This window comes from Haliotis rubra, unplaced genomic scaffold, assembly GCF_003918875.1.
Source record: "Haliotis rubra isolate DU_JTF1 unplaced genomic scaffold, ASM391887v1 Scf21, whole genome shotgun sequence".
Classification (NCBI taxonomy): Eukaryota; Metazoa; Mollusca; class Gastropoda; order Lepetellida; family Haliotidae; genus Haliotis; species Haliotis rubra.
The window spans coordinates 684,967-702,107 of record NW_025766114.1 but is presented as its reverse complement, the minus strand read 5'-3'; the positions used below and the strand labels follow the sequence as shown (position 1 = coordinate 702,107).

At 39.9% G+C, this 17,141-nt stretch overlaps 2 protein-coding genes across 11 annotated transcripts in view; both read right to left on the bottom strand.

Annotated features, from left to right (window-relative positions):
- Nucleotides 1-2,630, bottom strand: part of LOC124276540 — a 20,394-nt gene extending 17,764 nt beyond the window's left edge. For 2 of the 3 annotated variants that reach the window (XM_046712177.1, XM_046712178.1), the window contains exon 1: nt 2,487-2,629. The gene's annotated coding sequence lies outside the window, so the exon portion shown is untranslated. Of the gene's footprint in view, nt 1-2,486 lie in introns of all 3 variants that reach the window. The other variant, XM_046712179.1, reaches the window with a different exon arrangement.
- Nucleotides 1-17,141, bottom strand: part of LOC124276538 — a 23,245-nt gene extending 6,104 nt beyond the window's left edge. Inside the window, exons 1-8 of one of the 8 annotated variants that reach the window (XM_046712173.1) lie at nt 17,006-17,140; nt 13,148-14,689; nt 12,717-12,827; nt 9,712-9,775; nt 9,227-9,343; nt 8,913-9,196; nt 8,208-8,305; nt 6,113-6,642 (exon numbers count right to left, since the gene is read on the bottom strand). In XM_046712173.1, coding sequence (XP_046568129.1) covers nt 6,433-6,642; nt 8,208-8,305; nt 8,913-9,196; nt 9,227-9,343; nt 9,712-9,775; nt 12,717-12,827; nt 13,148-14,684 — 2,421 coding nt within the window. In that variant the 5' untranslated portion in view covers nt 14,685-14,689; nt 17,006-17,140 and the 3' untranslated portion in view covers nt 6,113-6,432. Of the gene's footprint in view, nt 1-5,687; nt 6,643-7,244; nt 7,343-8,207; nt 8,438-8,874; nt 9,344-9,711; nt 9,776-12,716; nt 12,828-13,147; nt 14,690-17,005 lie in introns of those variants that run through there. The other 7 variants (XM_046712172.1, XM_046712176.1, XM_046712174.1 and 4 more) reach the window with 7 other exon arrangements.

Sequence of the window (17,141 nt, the reverse complement as noted above, 5' to 3'; positions counted from 1 at the left end):
TGGCTCGTTGCTTTTACTACCGTCTCCGCCATGCCTTTGGCTTTGACTCCGAGGTCCATCCATGGTACGACCCTAAACATGTCCAGGGCGTCATGGAAAATGATGCTTTCAAACTTCTCTGGAATAGGCCCATATACAGCCTCAGAAGAATTCCAACCAACAAACCTGATCTTGTCCTTTTTGATAAAGCCAATGAATTTATTTATATCATTGAATTTTCTATCCCTTTTGACACCAATGTGATTGGCAAGATTCAGGAAAAGCATGATAAATATGCGGACCTCGCCTTGAAATGTCTCGCTTGCATCCCAAGTACACTGTCGCCAGGCTCCCCATTGTTCTCGGTTCCCCTTTGGTTTGGTACCTCCTGATCTCTTGGCGCAGATCAGGAGAGTGCCCGGGTTCTCCACCGGGAGTACAGCCCTTCTGACACTCTGGGTAATGCAGAAGGCTGCAGTGTTGGGGAGCCTTCATATTCGCCGGAAAGTTCTTGGTGGGTTCGACTAGGCAGCGTTTCCTGGGAGAAGTCCCATTTACTGTCTGGGCTGCGTGGAGAGGGGGCAAGGGCCCTGAGCTGATGATGAGCCTTACCAGCCTGACTGTGCCAGGGTCACCCGAACCCTCTCTGCTGCATACTATCTTTAATCTGTAAAACATAATAATAATGATACCAACACCGCTTACTCATTCATCGAGATCGAGTTCCTTGCCAAAGGAGCTTTTCCTTGTCGAGTCCTGTTCTAATGATATTGGCATGGCATTTGAATTCGACAAATGTAATACTCTTATTTGAAACGTGGAAAGGTGGTCCTCTGGTGATGCATGGTCAAGACTCATGATGAAAGCAAGGAATTCGCACTTGGCCATGCTCAAAGCGCTAACGCATTGTTACCTCGATAACCCAAGCTGCCTGTGTGGCACTAGAAGGTTAACAGTCATATGCTTATCCCACCGGGTACCCATTCACTGCAGGCCGGTGAACCGAGGCAATTCATGAACAAACTCACCTGCCTAAAGTGAGCCCATAAGAAACTGGAACTGGGATACGAAAACGTTTCAATATTTCACCGTCGAAATGAAAGTTCGTGTGGGTGAGGGGAAAAACTACGGACCGTTCATAATTTATGGCTCGAGGATGTGATGATGGTTTTTTGTGAAGAAGCGGAGAAGCATGTCCAATGTGAATGCCCAGTACGTTTCACATCACCACAGGCCTGTCACCACAGGTTTGGCGTACGAAATCACGACCAGATTGGTTAACTGAGTTAACAGTAACGCTATATGTTGTACGCAAAGTCATTTGCCACCATTATTCGCAATCAGGTGAGCCGTGAAGGTCCGGGTTAGAATTGATCTTCAGCAACCCATGCTTGTCGTAAGAGGCGACTAACGGGATCGGTGGTCAGGCTCGCTGAGTTAGTTGATACATGTCATCGTATCCCAATTGCGTAGATCAATGCTCATGATGTTGATCACTGGATTGTATGGTCCAGACTCGATTATTTACAGACCGCCACCAGACAGCGGGAACACTGCTGAGTGTGGCGCTAAACAACAAACAAAATATATAGAGAATCTAACCCAAGTGTCTTCTGATATCAATTACATGTATATCAACACGAGTTGATAAAGTTACAAATATCCGAGGCTTGCCGAGGATATTTTTACTTTATCAACGAGTGTTGATATATTTGATATCAGAAGACACGAGGGTGAGATTCTATTTATCATCAAAAATCACTCTTCATTAATTTTCAATGAAAAATGTACATCTCTGAACACCGTACTGTCATTAGACTTGCAGTGCAGCGATCTCATGGCATTGTGACGTCATCAAGTACATGACGTCATAGCATTGTCAGGGCATTGTACAAAATCTACTGTCAAAACGATATCTCCTAGGAGATATCGTTTGATCTCACACAAGCGATATCTCCTGTGAAACACAGTTTTGGATGATAAAAGATGACACGTCATACCCACACTGACGGTGAAATCTATTTGTAACGGGGTTTTCCCGAGTATTTATAAACGTGACTCTACTTAATTTCCATACAAAGAGCTTGATTCCTGCTGGTAACTAATAACACAATATTATGGTGATATTCATTATTTGAACTGACCATATACTTTGCCTGTCATTGTGACACTATGGATACGGTACGTATTTAGGTACCACCATCAAGCACATACTGTTATTCTATTTAAAAATCTATTTATATATGGGTTTTCCCCCGATATTTATAAACCTGACACTACGCGAATCACGCTTAAATTGTCCAAAACAACAATTGAAAACATACAAAACGTTACATGCAAGCTCTATAAGCACTCCGACATTCAATATAAATATTTAGTAATGGAGATCTTTATAAATATTCCATGTCTTGAAAACTTAGCATCCGACACCGTTGTTAACTTGACTCTGCAAGCCGTCTGTATTCCACTCGATTAGCACACAAAAACACATGAATAAAATATCTTACCGCACGGCAATCGATGTTATGGAAATATAAAGGTAATATATGCTTTGGATGGTAGAAAAATCAAGCATGCACGTTCATTCCGCCTTTCGTGAGGGATGACGTGGACATGGGGGTTATTAACAGACATATGACATAACTTCCGTGTGATATAATTAGATTTATTGTTGCGATATACTGTTGACATAACAGGAGGGTTTACATAGTGCTCGAGTATGTGTGACCCTGCATCTCATGCTATCTATAGGAAAATAAGTATACGCATATAACTCGTAGAATGAAAGAAATATTTTATCTTTAAACAGGTGCATTGATCGATGAGGGTTGTTAGAATTTCACCTCGCTTTTACTCAAACAAATTAACTGGAACTAAATCTACTTGTATTATTTTTAAAAGAGGTAATTTCGATGTTTTGCACTGTTTTGTGAGGGACATTTTAATGTTATTCTCACCACAGTCTGAGGTTACAGTGAGTGTAAGTACAAGGGTGCCTGAAACGTTCCAAGCCCAACTGCTGACGACATAAGTTTGCGTGTCTTCAGTACAGTACTTCCCATGCTTACAGGCTGTGACCCGTGAAGATCCGGGTTAGAATTGATCTTCAGTAACCCATGCTTGTCGTAAGAGGTGACTAACGGGATCGGGTGATCAGGCTCGCTGACTTTGTTGACACGTGTCATCGTATCCCAATTGTATAGATCGATGCTCATGCTGTTGATGACTTGATTGTTTGGTCCAGACTCGATTATTTACAGACAGACGCCTTACAGCTGGAATATTGCTGAGTGCGGCGTAAACCTGAACTTACTCCCTCAATCACTAATCTTGCAGGATGATATTGAATTAAAGTTACGAGATGACATGATACTGTGTATAACAGATAAATTATCAGCGAGCTGTCAGACCTCCCGAATCTTGCCATGACCTCGATGACCTACTTATCGGCCAACTCCGCTTTCATTTGGTGAATAACCAATCGTCGGTGCCCCAAAAGTGAGTTAAAATTTGCATTTTAAAAAATATTTGATGAAATTGATCTTTTCTTAACAGGTGATTTCAGTGCAAGAACTGGAAACGGAGAGTTTACAATCCATTATGAAGATGTGTATGGAAGTGACAGTTTCAACTAACCAAGAAATTCTAGAGACAATGTGATTGATAATTAACATGTATCACTTTTAGAACTGTGAAGAACATTTTGCATTCACTTCTATATCTCTATTCTCGTCTATATATCATGTAGGTAAAAGTGTCATTATTATTAAATCGACTGATTTATTGATCGAGTTCAGAGCGGGTTAATTAATCCAGTTCAGAGAGGTTTTATAGTACAGTTCAGCTTGGTTTTATAATGGTTCAGAGAGGTTTTATAATACAGTTCAGCTTGGTTTTATAATCCAGTTCAGAGGGGTTTTATAACACAGTTCAGCTTGATTTTATAATCCAGTTCAGAGAGGTTTTATGACACAGTTCAGCTTGTTTTTATAATCCAGTTCAGAGAGGTTTTATAGTACAGTTCAGCTTGATTTTATAATCCAGTTCAGAGAGATATTATAGTACAGTTCAGCTTGTTTTTATAATCCAGTTCAGAGAGGTATTATAACACAGTTCAGCTTGATTTTATAATCCAGTTCAGAGAGGTTTTATAACACAGTTCAGCTTGATGTTATAATCCAGTTCAGAGAGGTATTATAGTACAGTTCAGCTTGTTTTTATAATCCAGTTCAGGGAGGTTTTAGAGTACAGTTCAGCTTGATTTTATAATCCAGTTCAGAGAGGTTTTATAGTACAGTTCAGCTTGATTTTATAATCCAGTTCAGAGAGGTTTTATAGTACAGTTCAGCTTGATTTTATAATCAAGTTCAGAGAGGTATTATAGTACAGTTCAGCTTGTTTTTATAATCCAGTTCAGAGAGGTATTATAGTACAGTTCAGCTTGATTTTATAATCCAGTTCAGAGAGGTATTATAGTACAGTTCAGCTTGATTTTATAATCCAGTTCAGAGAGGTATTATAGTACAGTTCAACTTGTTTTTATAATCCAGTTCAGAGAGGTATTATATTACAGTTCAGCTTGTTTTTATAATCAAGTTCAGAGAGGTATTATAGTACAGTTCAGCTTGTTTTTATAATCCAGTTCAGAGAGGTATTATAATACAGTTCAGCTTGATTTTATAATCCAGTTCAGAGAGGTATTATAACACAGTTCAGCTTGTTTTTATAATCCAGTTCAGAGAGGTTTTATAACACAGTTCAGCTTGATTTAAATAATCCAGTTCAGAGAGGTATTATAACACAGTTCAGCTTGTTTTTTATAATCCAGTTCAGAGAGGTATTTTAACACAGTTCAGCTTGATTGTTCCCGGAAGGTCGGCATGTTACATTTGCTGAACTAATCCGCTGTTGTTACAAGCATGCGGGTCGTATCAAAGTTGAATGTATAATTTACTTGTAGGGGCTTGTAATGGGTGGTACTTGTATTACTAAGGAAAATGAAAGAAAATAGATGTGACAATTAAGAGACATTTTATTCATGTAAAGCAATGGCCATTTATCATTCTTGAATACTTGAACACCAAAAGACACCGTTAACAAATGTACACAGCTAGGACAGTAACATTCTATCGCAAGAAGTTCTGAAACATTTAGGAAGATGTGTTAGAAAATATGTTTAAAGATAACACACAGTCAGGCAAATGGCTATGAGAGAGTCAATGAGTGTAATGTATTATCATCCAAAACCTGTTCTTTTCACATGATATATTGCTTGTGTGAGATCATATGATATCTCCTAGGAGATATCGTTTTGACAGTAGATTCTGTACAATGTCCTGACAATGCTATGACGTCATGAACTTGATGACGTCACAATGCTATGACATCACTGCACTGCAAGTCTAATGGCAGAACCCTGTTCAGTGATGTACATTTTTCATTGAAAACTAATGAAGAGTGATTTTTGATGATAAATAGAATCTCACCCTCGTGTCTTCTGATTTCAAATATATCAACACTCGTTGATAAAAGTAAAAATATCCTCGGCAAGCCTCGGATATTCGTAACTTTATCAACTCGTGTTGATATATTTGATATCAAAAGAAACTCGGGTGAGATTCTCTATTTATCAATAATTTACTATTAGTTAAATCAACTAAAATCCATTTGTAGTTAAATGAAGTTTAAATGTCCTACTTACTTCCAACTTCTCTGTAAATATGCTTGATATTAGAAAGAAAACTTTCTCTGGCGATTTTGGTATCTTCTGCAGGATGGTTGTGAGACTGACCTAGCTTAGTCACAAGATCATCTTTTGTGTTGACAGTTGCGTTGCAGTCCGTTGAACATGTCCAATGAATGCTATTTTGTAGTCTACTTTTGATGCAGAATTTGTAAACTTCGTCCACCTCTTCTGTTCGCAATAAACTGGTACTCATTTATTCCAATACACCATCATGAAGCATTGAACTTCGCTCACTGAAGACTAAGAATACACTTTGAGCGCTCCCTCACTTTCTGAATTTCGCTCACGTAGGGTTAGGAGATCCCCACTGCTTTACCTACCTAAAACAAAAGGTGCCGGCATTCCGGGAAGACGCCGGTTTTATAATCCAGTTCAGAGTGGTTTCACAATCCAGGTCCTACTGGGTTAATTAATCCAGGTTCGAGTGGTTTTATAATCCTGGTCAAAGTGGGTTTATAATCCAGTTCTGAATGGTTATATATACTTATGGAAACGAATAAGAGATCGTCTGAAAATACATGTGTTCCTTTATTCTTTTCCAGAATTTCACTCACAGTGCAATACAAAGCTTGTGAAGAAACCTGGAAAAGAATAAAAGAACACTTGTACTTTCAGGTGTTTCGTTTCCATGAGTATAAACTCCAGGTCTTACTGGGTTAATAATCCAGGTCCGAGTGGTCTCGCTAACCCAGGTCCCAGTAGGCTAATTAATCTAGGTCTGTGTCACTGCAGTGATTACTGGGAGAGGCCAGTGCGTTCAACAGGAGCTTTCCTGCTTGGGTGTATACAAATCTCCTTCTTGAGTCCTTGTTGCGAAACTCGTTTGGGGGAACGATGAGTGTGTTAAGTGGCGGCGTAGCCCGGTCTTGTCCCAAGTTGTTCCTTACAAACCTTGGTGTGCGTGTTTCTCCAGTGTCCTGGATAGAATAACACATGATCAGACGATATAGAGTCTATTATATGTTAATATGGAGGATATTGTATGTGTTTGTTTGTTTGTTTGTTTGTCTGTGTCTGTGTGTTTTTGTGGGCGTAGATCTGTATATTGTCTTCAACAAAACTTAGTAATATTTCTGCTTCATGACGGCGGATTGAAAATAATGGGATTTCACCAGTTAATCCAGTGATTGATATTATGAGCAGAGAACAACGACGTCAGGCGATTATGTAAATCAAGTCTCCGAGTTCATCCGATCCATTGACTAACCCTATACGTCCAGCAAATGAAATATGTGATAATCCTTCCATTTGAACTACCAAGTGGCCAGCCTCAACAGTAGAACAGATACTCTAGGACCAAAATTTACAAAATTGGAGAAGTTCTCTAGAACAAAGTTCTAAGGGATTTTATTATAAATACTATAAACAGGATTTATATTTGAACCATACCTTTTTACACCAAAAGCAATTTACTTGCCTATTCTTAAATTTAGAACTAGTAACCATTATCTACCTGTTGAGACTGGCCGGTGGACAAATACTCCTAGATATGATCAATTATGTAAATTATGTAACTCACCCGCTGTTGGTGATGAGTTCCACTACCTTTTCAGGTGCCAAGCTCTTCACCAACAGCGACAGCTGTATATACCTCAGTATGTCAATACCTGGCCCAACCTTTATACATTTAAAAGATAACTTTGTTCAAAGAAAGCTACAAATGTTAAAGATTTGTCAAAATTTATTAAGTTTATCAATAGAAGTTTAGATATAAATACATGTAACTAAATTTTGTATCATTCTCTAATGGCACCCTTGTATATATAAATATGTATGTATATTGTATTGTACATTATCCTGCCCCTATTATATCTCTCCAATGCCATCTTGGTGTATATATGTATACAAGTTGTTTTCCACTTCATTCATGCATCACCGTTAGTGGAAGTTGAGAAAAAAAACCCTTCGAAACCTTCGAACCTTCGACATATTCTAACCCGGTAACCCTGTCCCCCAAACCCCGGCTGGTGAGTCAAAGGTCAGTAGAGTGAAATATAAACTAAATGTTGTGTAGCAATAAAAAATTAAAACAAGAGGAAGCTATGTTGTACCTAAGTTTTCCCAATGTTATTTCTGGCTATGGGTGGACCGGTCATTCAAGCAACACAGTTCGGTTAGCAGGGGCGGTGGGGTAGCCTAGTGGTTAAAGCGTCCGCTCGTCACGCCGAAGACCCGGGTTCGAACCCACGTGGGCAAATTGTTTGAAGCCTATTTCTGGTGTCCCCCGCCTGCTGGAATTTTTCCAAAAGCGGCGTAAAACCATACTCACTCAGTCAGTTAGCAGAGTTGATCCTGGGTTCGAATCCCGATTCAGACCCATTTCTAGGTTTCTCAGCACCATGAAATTGTTTCAGAGACGAACATCACGTTCGGCTTTACTCCCATATCAAGGCAACACGCTGTGATATAACTGGAATTCTGTTCAAAGATGTGTGGAAACCTAAATTATTTGGTTTAATTAAGTAGCAGATGTCCCCCTTACCGATGCATCACCGACGTCCCCGTCTTCATCACCACTGTCTGGGATCATCTGAGGCAGGTCATCCCCTTGGCCCAACACCGACTCCATGGAAGTCAAATCTGAAATAAATCAGCACCAATAAGCCAATAGATATACTACAGTCTACATAATACATATGGTTTGCTCATTTGCTGATAGTGATTAACCAATCAACGTTACCCCTGAAAATGGTAATAGTTACCGCCATATAGCTGGAATGTTGCTGATTGCGGCGTTAAACAACAAACAAACAAAGGTAGTAGTTACCACTTAATATCAAACATGGTCAGGACACCCCACTTTTAGTTCAGGTTCTTCTGACCATTGAACTGTTTTATGGCCTTTACTACCTATGACGATCCGGGTTAGAACTGATCTTCAGCAGCCCATGCTTGTTGTAAGAGGGGATCGGGTGGTCAGGCTCACTGACTTGGTTGATACATGTCATCGTATCCCGTAGATCGATGCTGTTCATCACTGGATGGTCTGCTCCAGACTCAATTATTTACAGACCGCACCGGGAATATTGCTGAATGCGGCGTTAAACAACAAACAAACAAACAAATACGGCATGTAGTTTAACTTTAAATACGGTCAAGGGAGACTTCTTCATTAAGAACCAAATTAATCAAAATTGGCTTGTTCCTACATGAGATTTAGTTAAATGAAATATCATATTGCCACAACCTGTTCTCCATCCTCCAGAAGTCTCAGAAGGAGAGTTTTCATCTGATGTTGATGTGCCTGGAGACTGAACTCTGGGGTCGACAAAGCCAGAGTCGTCTCCAAGAGAGGGCGAGCACGATCCACCATCAGTATTCACTGGCTCGTTTTCTTGGAACCAATCTGTGTTACTTTCTTCGTTTTGCGGTTTCATCTTCTCAGAGACTTGTTCATCTTGCAAGTCCTCATCACTGTTGAACACCTGTTTGGTCGTTGTTTCATCAGACCCGTCCGATATCGACTCAGGAGGTAGATCATGACGAACTCCATAGCGTAGATGTTCCCGTCTTTGGTTTGGGTCATCGACAGAATAGGGCGGTGGAGAGCCTTCGGGATTAATGGTTGTTGGTGCGTCACTTTGGACATCATCACTGGTGTTCGGAATAGTCTGGATTCTGTGTATTGGAAGAGAAGTAATGTATCAAGCTGGTTGTTTCTCTCCACTCTTTCATAGGTGATGTGTAACAGTTGAATAGATGGTTACTACATCTTAGTGACCGAACACTATTCATTAGGGGAGGACTGGGATTTCAAAGTTGTTAAATTGAAGTATGAGCCTTGATATTTTTTTTCTTCTCAACATCAGATGGTTTCAATAATATATTTTTCCTGACAAACATTTTTTCCAAGCATAATTTGTTTTAAGAAGCATAATCTTTTTAAAGAATTTTCTTGGCTGATTAATGTAAAAACTGTACAGAACGTGATTCCTTGGTATATTTGCCTGAACTAGCCTCAAGAAATGCAATTAGTTTGTCATTACCCTCTTATAATCTGCTGACCGGAACCAATCTGGACATTGCCGCATCGAACAACATTAAGGGGAACTGGAAAAGGAATCAAACTTGAAATACACACGTATATATATATATACACACACACACACATATGTATATATATATATATATAAGAAGAAGTTTCTGAAATAATTACACAACACGGATCTTCTCCAACATGTTTCACTTTTATCTTCAGGGAGAAGTGATTACAGTTAAACGGATTATGTTATGACGTCAATTTGTCATGACGTCACAATGCAACTGTATACAAATGTTGTGACGCGGCGTTGCCATCATGTGACGTCATGGCAACGCCGCGTCACAACATTTGTATACAGTTGCATTGTGACGTCATGACAAATTGACGTCATAACATTTAAATTGAATGTCAGTTTGTGTGCTTGCACTGAAAAATGAACGATGTCAAAGCGGTGTTCAAACTCGTGTGAACGAGCGAGTTTACGAGCGAGTTCACGCGAGAGTTTGAACAACGCTTTGACATCGTTCATTTTTCAGTGCAAACACACAAACTGACATTCAATTCTTATAATTTCGCACTTTGAAGTTTACACATACGTTTTCCACCCATTTGTAGATGATCATTGTTTAGTGTGTTTTAATACCTGGAAAATGTTGTAATGCCATTCGGTTCAAGAACGTACGTATTGCAGCGATGTTTGTATACACAGCGATTTTCTTAACACATGTATCCCAACCCTTGAAGAATTAGTTCTCAAAGTATCCGATCTTTAAAATATAACAACAAATTCGTTATGAGGTTTGAAACTGCTTTAATAAGTATAACATCAATAACAGCATCAAACAGAAACAAATATCAGAAGCAATAACAATAGCATTTTAACCAGCTGGCATTGTACCTTTTCACTTGTAAATACCTTGTTTCACCGCGTAATAATACACTGACCGACTTCGAAGTTGTGCGGCGTGGCGAATAGGAAGCTGATCTTGTTGTATTCTATTTATTTGTGATTGTTTATTGTGAAATTTATTGAGCAGTTGTTAAACAGACCTCGGGTAGAAAACCGCCAGATGAACCCGCAAACTGCGAAACATTAAACTCCTGTAAAAAGGAACAATGTTCGGCAATCCGTTTGGTAGTGACATTGCCAAACTTGGGGTGACTTGAAACAGGTTCGTTCGCGAAATTGGCATCACCAATTATTGGGGGTCCTTGAAACCGAAGCGAAAAACGTTCACACAAGTATGAACGATTAGAGGGGTTCAAGAGTAATGAACCTTGAAATTTAGATCACATGACCGCTCTCTCAACCAACCAACGTTCGGGAATCTGTGTAAACTTGAAAGCACGAAATTATAATCCGTTTAACTGTAATCACTTCTCCCTGAAGATAAAAGTGAAACATGTTGGAGAAGATCCGTGTTGTGTAATTATTTCAGAAACTTCTTCTTATATATGTACTACTGTACGCTCGGTATTCTCATCACTTTCTTTATATATATATATATACACACATATATATATATATATATATATATATATATATATATATATATATATATATATATATGTGTGTGTGTGTGTGTGTGTGTGTGTGTGTTACAGGGAATGTGTGAAACCAGGGATTGCCCGTAATCCCTGAAAGAGTCAGTGATTTCATGAAGTCCCTGTGACCCCCAGGGATTTCATGTATTCCCTAAAATTTCCAGGGATTTCATGAAATTACTGAAATATTAGCTCAGTGTAGAAAACAGTTTATGAAGATAATCTATACAGATGTCATTTTTCAAAACATCAACTGAAATATTATCGAAACCCGGTAATTCCCCTCTCTTAGCTTGACTTAGTGTAATCAGTAAATAGTCAAAGTTTTCAACTCCTAAGACCTAAGGGATGAAATGAGACTAAACAGTAAAGCCGTGAGAAAATGAACTTGGTATCCCGACTCAAGGTAGTAATTAGCCAAAAGTGTCCTCGGTAATTTTGTCAAAGTTTTCAACTCCGAAGAACTAAGGGATGAAGTTAGACTCAACAGTAAAGTTTTAAGCTACAAACATGAATTTCACACATTCACTGATATCCTAACAGGGAATGTGTGTAATGGAACACCAATAAAATCAGTAATTTCATGAAATCCCTGGAAATTTTAGGGAATACATGAAATCCCTGGGGGTCACAGTGATTTCGCGGAGAGAGAGAGATTATGATCGGTCCCTTAATGAGAGAGAGAGAGAGAGAGACTTTACAGATTTACAGATTGCCTGACAGGTCAGTGTGATCTCGCATTAACTTTTTCAACCTGTTTGTTTTTTATGTCCGCCCACTGCACCATTCCAATTCAGGTGATCGATGTAGTGAGCAAACAAAGACCCATGCCATTAGCATACGAGGACAATCAATCAACTAAAACAATACCCTTTCGATCAAACGATCTTCACACAATGGCTCGCTTTGATTTAATGTGGGATGACAGGGGCCAGTGTGTGTAATAGCCATTGGCCCACAAGCCCGTGGCTAGTAAAAATCCAGTCAGGCAGGTAAATCTCCACAGTCACTGGCCCAACTGGCTCGAGAATTTTTTATGGGGTCATTGTGTAAATATTCACCGACTTGTTAAGTTATAATACACTTCTAAATCATGCAAGATTATGGCCTAATAAAAATGGTTATCACATGAGCATCTAATTCTCATCTATTTTTGTATCAAATCTTTTGCTTAGTTTCTACATTCAAATTTCGGGCTAGTGAATTATTGTGTGGGCTGGCAAGTTTCAGGCATAGCTTGCCCGAGTGGCTAACAAAATTTGGAAACTATTTGACAAGCTGACAGGGACACGCTCTTGCTCCCTTATATTACATGGATACATCTTCCAGAACATTCTTCAATGGTTTCTTCCTGCTGCTCTAGAACATTCCACGCTCTCCTTTACCCCCCAAAGCATCTAAATATGTGTGTAAACCACTGCCATCCACCGAATCTTAACAGAACCAATCTGACAAACAGCAAACCTGGAAGTCCCCACTGTGGTGGCCCTCCTTGTGAAAGACCTGGACCTTCACCATGGAAGTGAGTGTGGTAATGAACGACTCTAGGCGCGGCAACACCATTAGGCTCTGCAACACATTGAGATGAAGAGATTACATTCGCATTTGGACTAGGCAAAGGAATTATTGGTGTTGCCTGTCTGGATCGCGTGCGTGCGTGTATGCGATTGTGTGTGTGCGATTTGTGTGTGTGTATGCGATTTTTTTTTATGTGTGTATGCGATTTGTGTGTGTGTGTGTGTGTGTGTAAGAGAGAGGGGAGAGGAACAAGAGTATGTGTGTTTTGAGACACTACCACGGCAATATAGAAAGATCTAATTGGCTAATTGTTTACAGATCGTTCTAAAACATATAGCTTCATTAGATTAAAGGCAATAGGCTAGAAGGTTCCATACCTTTCTCACCACCTCCAAAGACAAGGTCATTCGGGGCCGCACATATCGCTGTTGGTCTGTGAGCCTGGCCTGTATGTTTCAATACCGTCTCCGTCATGGTCTCATGCTCAATCCCCTCCACCAAGGATCCAGTGCCATCTCCAGTCTCCAAAGGATGACCCGTCAGCTGTTTGCCATTCCCTCCAACCAACAATGACTCCGTTGTCTGTGTAAACTCTGTGTCTTTTCCAGTGATACTTGTAGAAACATAATTTTTAGCAGGTTCGGAATCGGAGGAAGCCTTACGGGTGGAAATTTGATCTGTAGTATGTTGTGAATCTGTTGTCAGACTTATCTGAGCCAAATCGGATTCAAGCATCGAGCCTTGGTCTGTTTCAAACTCTGTACCTGGATATGGGTTTCGTGTTCCTGAGCCCTGCTCTTCTCTAGAACCTGAAAATTGAAGTTCATGATTTCTTTCGGAGTCAGCATCCTGGGAACAGTTGCTTTCCGCAGTATTCATGGTCGGGGAACTATCGCGAATTGAAGAAGCTTCATCTTGAGACAGGTAACTTTCCCTTGAAAAGTCAGAGCGCTGAGCAGGGTTCATGACATAGGCAGCATTGTTATTACGTTGGGCCATTGTAGAGTCAGATGGTTGATGATTGTTCCTCTCACTGGCCGAGTGACCAGGGGCTCTAGCATCTGAAGATTCATTGGTTCTTCTGAACAGGACAGAAGACCCATTTGTCTGTAGGTTAATGGAGTCGAGGCTTTGCTGACCCACTTCTGGGGTTGTTGTTGCCATATTTTCTTGTTCTCGGTGACATATAGGTGACGGTCTTACTGCAGCAGATCTGTCCAAGTGAGTACGCTCGATTGGAATATCTCTCTCCAGGACCTGCCTTTGCTGATGCGCTGGTTCAATTGATACCGCAAGATTAATATTATCCGTAGAATCTTTGGGTAGTCTGGAACAACTTGTGTCACGAACAGTCCTTTGACGACTGTCCTCTCGCTCTCGTTGTTTTCTGTACTGTATGTGATTTTGCAGTAACATTCTGATGTCTCTCTGACCGCATCTGGAATCTTTGTCGTACCACCTCACTTCTTGGATGGTGGAGAGACCACTAGGCGGGTGGGCCTTCCTCTCTTTGTCTAAATAGAGAGGTCTCACACAGTATTTAAGTCCGGGATGACACTTCGATGCCAGTCTAGTATTTCCTATCGCCTCATCCTTGATTAATTTTGCGACCTCTTCATCCTGGAGATTCTCAGTGGCCAACACAAGTATAAGTGTGGCTACCTTTGTTAGGTTTCTACCGGCTTCAGTGTGTGCTGATGCCCCTGGCAGATCAGTGTACAGACAAACTTTGGGTTTCTCTCCGTTTTCTACAGTTATTTCTTCCATTTGTTCCAATATTTCCAGGGCCTGGTTTTTGTCGTTTTCGGCAAAAAGCAAGGCAACATCATAGTGTTCAGTTTTATTCTGTACATCTGATGAGGTATCCAAATCGGCATCAACCTCTGTGTCACTATCGTCCCCTCCCGTAGCCATCTTTTCTGTGAATATGAGTGGGTGAGTGATTATGGCTTTACGCTGTTTTAGCAATATTCCAGCAATATCACGGTGGGGGACAGCACCACACATAGTACCTTGTGATAAATCAAACCCGGGTCTTCGGCGTGACGAGCGAACGCTTTAACCACTGGGCTACCCAACCGTTTCTTGTGACATACTGATCTCTGTTGTGTTTAGTGCCGCTACAAGTTTATAGTCGTGCGTTTGGGACTATTGACCTTATTATATGATTACTGCTTCTTTTATTTTAGAACATCACATGTAAACATTTAAATATAATCTGGTAGTTATGAATGATGGAAACTAAATATTGTATTGTTAGCTCCCTGTTACTGAGTTAAAATTATCAATGAGAAATACCTCCGTTATTTAAAAGCAGTAGTTATTGTAAGTAGGAATATTTCTTTATTCCTTTCTCACTCAGCAACGGCATGTTAACAAAATTGAACATGAAGTTTTCAAAATGTCATTTCTAGATAGAATTCACAACCTGATGCCGTGTCTGTTAAGCTGTTAAGGACTTTGAAAATGTGTTAACAATTAGAAAATGATTTTCACTTGGGGTGGGGTGATAACTGCATGGAGACTAAATATCAGCTACAGCTGCAAAACCAGATACTTTTTTAAAAAAACCCATTTAAATTCCAAAACATCTTTCAGCGATTGTTCTACCTGTTTCAGCGCAAAAGTGAATCTATTTTTTTATCATTCATTATGATTATTGTTTTCACGCATTTTCTTGGAGAATGTCTTATCGAATATTCAAATTTTGCCCACCCCAACAAACAAACATATACCATGTCAGATATTAGTTAAAGATTTTTTTTTCCAATTCCACCTAAACAAAGCAGTAAAAGTTGCGCTTGTATTGTACAGTACTGTTTTTTTTTACTGTGTGAAAATTTCAGCATAAATATTTCGTGTGTGGCGTCACAGGCGTATGACCTTGCGGGATTCATTCAGTACTGCTCTTAATGGGTTAAGTGTTAACAGTGTAGGAAAGATAGCCCGTCCCAACGTCCGAGACGGGTGAATTTTGTGGAGGGCGGGTTAAAAAAAACATCTGGTTTAGCAAACCAATGACATAATCATTATTATATTATAACCTTTTTGAATATTTACTGCCAAAGGATACTAGAATAATCAGATGATTCCACTAGGAGAGATTTAACAGTCCAAGCTCTGTGTGTGCATATTAAATTATAGCTTAAAATAAAACAAACCAGTTTTAAGTCTTGAAATGGTGTTTTATTTATATTTGGAGGACAGGCTAGATTTTGGCAGAACTGGTAAAAAATTTTGACCAGCCAGTCCTGTGGACAGGCTAGATTTTCTACATCTTTCCTACACTGGTGTTAACCCGTGAAGAACCCCGGTTAGAATTGGCCTTCAGCAACCAATGCTTGTCGGGTGTCGGGTGGTCGGGTCGGGTGGTCAGGCTTGCTGACTTGGTTGACACATGTCATTGTATCCCATCTGTGTAGATCGATGCTCATGCTGTTGATCACTGGGTTGTCTGGTCCAGACTCGATTATTTATAGACCGCCGCCATATAGCTGGAATATTGCTGAGTGCGGCGTTAAACAACAACCAACCAACCAAAGGATATGTATAGTATTCTAATTGGTTTATATTTTTGCTCCACTAGTGACTACCAGTATATTCATTTTACTGGGTTTAATGAGATTACATGACTAGACGACGCGCGGGACAGAAATAGAACCACCTGCATGCTGACTAAAGCCGGCCAGCTGACTCAACCGACCAATGACATTACTCTAACTTTCGGTTTACCCCGAGTACAGATCGTTACCTAATTTCGCTGGTGTTATTTTACACGCACATATCAATCGTACTAGATATCGACCTAAATCCTATTATCTATAAAACACATACCACATGTAATGTTAGTTTTCATATCAAGTCTCATGTCAGTTACAAATTGCAGGTTTGAGGAATGTAATAAACACACGGCTTGTCAACGGGTGGTAGTACGAGAGGACTGCACGGGTTACTGTGCTGGTACTGACTTCTACAGCCCATATATTGATGTTGAGATTGATAGACATCACACATATTGAGATATTACTCGCCAAACATATGTAATGACCAAGTGGTTGTTGTTTGAAATCAAGCACGACTGTACATAGATAGGAATGGTAAAACATGACGTTGTCTTAAGATAGGAATTACTGCGTCGTTTGAAAGACTAGCGTGACATAACACATTCCGAATGAAATGATGTATAATGGGTCATGTATACACTGTCCGCTAGGAATATAAACCGATTAACTTACCAGTTAGACGTCTATTGAAGCCCTCGAAGTACAGTAGGCTTAAATGGACTAAACTTCATGGGTGGGTGGAGCTGATGTGACCACGTGACCATGTTTTTGTACACATTCCTTCTCACCTAACACGGAAGTGCATCGT